General features: G+C 40.6%; 1 protein-coding gene across 1 annotated transcript; it reads right to left on the bottom strand.

Annotated features, from left to right (window-relative positions):
• Positions 1-222: 222 nt before the first annotated feature.
• LOC107912028 (uncharacterized) lies at positions 223-2,885 on the bottom strand. Its single transcript, XM_016840058.2, has one exon. It carries the CDS (start codon positions 2,471-2,473, stop codon positions 515-517), a length of 1,959 nt encoding a protein of 652 aa, XP_016695547.1. The 5' UTR covers positions 2,474-2,885; the 3' UTR covers positions 223-514.
• Positions 2,886-3,524: the final 639 nt, after the last annotated feature.

The following is a 3,524-nucleotide window of genomic DNA, read 5'->3' as shown; positions in this document are numbered from 1 at the left end:
GGTAAACGTACCGCCCATCCAAACTCACCTATAGTAAAGAGTAACAAATTTGGAGAGTACAAGGTAGGCTATAGCAATAATTTCGAATTGGTTACCAACCTAGTGATGTGAATGGACAGTAGCATGCGAATCTCACAATTGAAAGTGAAGTATGTTGCATTGAGACAAAGAATCTTGCAAATGTACCTTCGGCATGAAATGTCATCACACCATAAACTGATGTTTCAGCAGAAAAAAGAGGCTAACTTTGCATTTCCCAACATTGCATACAGGAAAAGCAATAATACAGGAAATTTAATTTCTAGTTTATAAACTAACAGACAGCTGGGATTCCTAGGGCAATTGGTGAGTACACAGAACAGAAAAAAAAGCAGCAACTCTGCAAATGGCTGACAATACTACTTAGCATGCATTATGGAAGACTTCTAACTGTATGTACACTCCAATTTAGAATTATGAACTCAATGATGGGGTACTGTATAAAGAGAGAAATTACAAAGGGAAAGTGATTGGATCAATGAAATCCGGTTGACCCTCTAGACTGATACAGCTCCAATCTACTTTTGGCCTCTTGTAAGAGTTTGCCAGTTGCATTCTGGGTCATGTTGGATTGCCTGGATGCCCATTCGAGGACGGTAAGAACCTTGGCTTCAGCAAGTTCCTCGCTGTCAGGTACATGGTGGGAAATGTAGCATAGGAGAAGTAATGCTGGAAGTTGAACAATATGTTCCCCGAAATACACAAGCTGAATCAAATGCTTTGCACCTCCTGCATTAATGATTGCCTTGGAGTGATCAAGGTGTAGATAGTTGTCCGTGCAAGCAAACTTGGCAAGTGCAATTGCAGCCTCCTTGGAAACTTCGGCTTCCCTTTCGTCAAGAAGTTTGACCAAAGGGGCAATCATCCTTGTTTCCGTAGCTCTAAACGTCCTAGCCAAATTTCCGATAGCCTTGATACAAGGAATCAGCAGTTCTGAATCAGCCTGCTCGGTGATCTTCAACAGCTGGTCCACGATGAGCTTACAAGCATGAGAGTTGGGCTTGAAAGCAGACCTTCTCAAATCAGGATCCTGCTCTGCCACAGCTGTAATCTCCATCAATGCCATAGCTGAATTAAACCGCACTTCTTCAGTTCCTTTTTCAAGCAAAACCGCGAAACATAGCAATGCTCTGGACTCAGTTATACTCTTGCAGATAAGCGAATTCTCCTTAGCAAGATGCCATAAGGCTCTAGCTGCCATTGCTTTCATATAAGACTTGGTTGCAGGATCTTCCGATTCCCTTCCCTTAGTACTCGCCCCTGTAATCAAACCATTCTGGTGATACTGATAACTAAGCTGGTGAGCTTGCTTGGCAATGACATTGCCCTGACTATTACTCCTAACATGGTTATTACTAGGCTTTTGTGGCAATTTCGCCCCTCCTTGCATTGCCATAGTATTTCTAACCACATGATGGATCTGATTCGGCTCTCGGTTCCCCATTGGATGCGGAATTTGAGTCTGATGATCTTCCTCAACAACAATTTTCACATTCGAATTATTATTACTACTCGCCATAACCACTGCGTGGATGGATGAAGCCTTGTTACTAGCAATTGCATATTTGCTATGCTCTTCAATCGTTTCAAACGCCAAATGACTAACGAGTAATCGGATGACATTGTTCTGGGCAAACAAATCTTGACATTTGGGGTAATTAGCAGCCAACTCAGACACTGCCCACGCACTCACGGCTTGAACTTTCATTGGACCTTCTTTGAGGATTTTAGCAAACACCGTGCAAACGCCAGCGTGGATCATGTGCTCGACGCTTTCGGGGTCCCGGCCGAGAAGCCCAATTGCTTTGGCGGCGTTTTCTTGACCTTCGACTTTCCCTTCTTTGACCAATTTCAATAACGGCCCAACCCCTCCTTCTTCTATAATCAGTTGCCCGTATCGATCATTATCGCTGGCTAGCGAAACAAGCGAGGCAGCCGCTTCGGACCGATTTTCAAGCGAACCGTTGTAAAGAATCGCGATCTGTTCCCAAATTAGGTGTAAAATAGGCTCGTTAGCAGCGATCGGAGGAAGGCCTAAGTACTCATCGTCCCGATCGTCAGCTGAAGCTGACACACGGAGGAGCCAGGACACATCGCCGATAGAGTTCTCGAGCTGAGAAGACATTTTACGGAAGGCGGCAGCAGGGTTGATTGTGAACACGCGCTTCATAATGCCGTTGGCGCGGCATTTGAGGACCAAAGAGAGGGCTTTGTCGAGGACTTGTTCAGTATCGTCGATTATGCGGCGCGTGGGACGAACGTAAAGGTCGGAACTCGCACGCGCCGCTTGTCGGAGCAAGCCAGCAAGTTTCTCTGTCTTGGACTTAAGCTCCGCACACTCTTGCTTAAACGAACTCGCTTCATCCGCCGCTTTCGTTACTTGGTCCGCTAACTGAATCGGCTTCGCCAAGATTTGTTTCACAATATCCGCCATCACAACAACCAAAAAAGTAAATAAAATTGATCGGACCAGAAAACAAATAAATCAAGCTGAAAACAAGACAAAGCAAAAGGGCAGATCTTTGTCGGGTTTTGGTTCTTAAGATTCTAGCAAAAGGCTTGATAAGTGGAGAAAATGGAGGGAAGAAGTGGAGTATTTGAAAGTGTTGGATTCAGCGACGTTTTGCGGCCTAAATTGCTGTTTTTCAGGGCAACAAAAATTTTGGGTGTTTTTTGACTCAGTTTGTGCACGCGTTAAAAAGGAAAAGGAGATTGATGAAGATGAAGAAGAAGCATTCATGGTGAACGAGTTTTACAAGGTCAAACGCGTTTTTCATTCCCTGGGGGGAGAGCTTTAGTGTTCAGAACAACGAAAACTAGCAATTTATTATTATAACAATTATGAAGTCTTGCTGTCATTTTTTACTTTTCTTTAATATATATTAAATTCTTTTCAAATAAAAATAAATTAATCTAACACCAACCCAATTAATAAATACCTTTAAAACAACTTATTAACAGGTAACAACTCAGTTAAAAAGTGCCTTAAAAACCTTTGTTAACAAATACCAATAAAAAGTATTTATGGGTCAAAATAGTCATCATCATGAGTCGGGTTAAATTTAGATTGGGTCAATATTAATTTTTAAGCTTGTTTTTTAGGATTGGGCTCGACCCGTACTGAAAAAATTAGTTTGAAATTCTGCCTAAGTCTAGCCCAAGTAAAAAATGCTAAACCCAAATTTGATTTGGCTCGCTTGTATTAAATTTTTATATTATTCTTTTTATATAAAAATAAATTTTAAAATATAATACATCAAATACACTAAAAATATTAAAATAAATGTTTCCCTACAATTTAGAAATACATTAAAAAAGTTTTTGTACTTAAATAACACAGTTGCAACTTAACAAGTAAATGCTTCTAAAATAGTAATCAAATTAACAATAAAACAATAGTTATACAATATCCAAACAATAACAACAAAATAATAGCAATATAATAACGAGATGGCAGCAAAAAAGAAAGTATAAACTGATTCGGG

The sequence above is a fragment of the Gossypium hirsutum genome, chromosome D11 (assembly GCF_007990345.1).
Source record: "Gossypium hirsutum isolate 1008001.06 chromosome D11, Gossypium_hirsutum_v2.1, whole genome shotgun sequence".
Taxonomy (NCBI): Eukaryota; Viridiplantae; Streptophyta; class Magnoliopsida; order Malvales; family Malvaceae; genus Gossypium; species Gossypium hirsutum.
The sequence above is the reverse complement of the archived record's forward strand: the minus strand, read 5'-3'. Positions and strand labels throughout refer to the sequence as shown.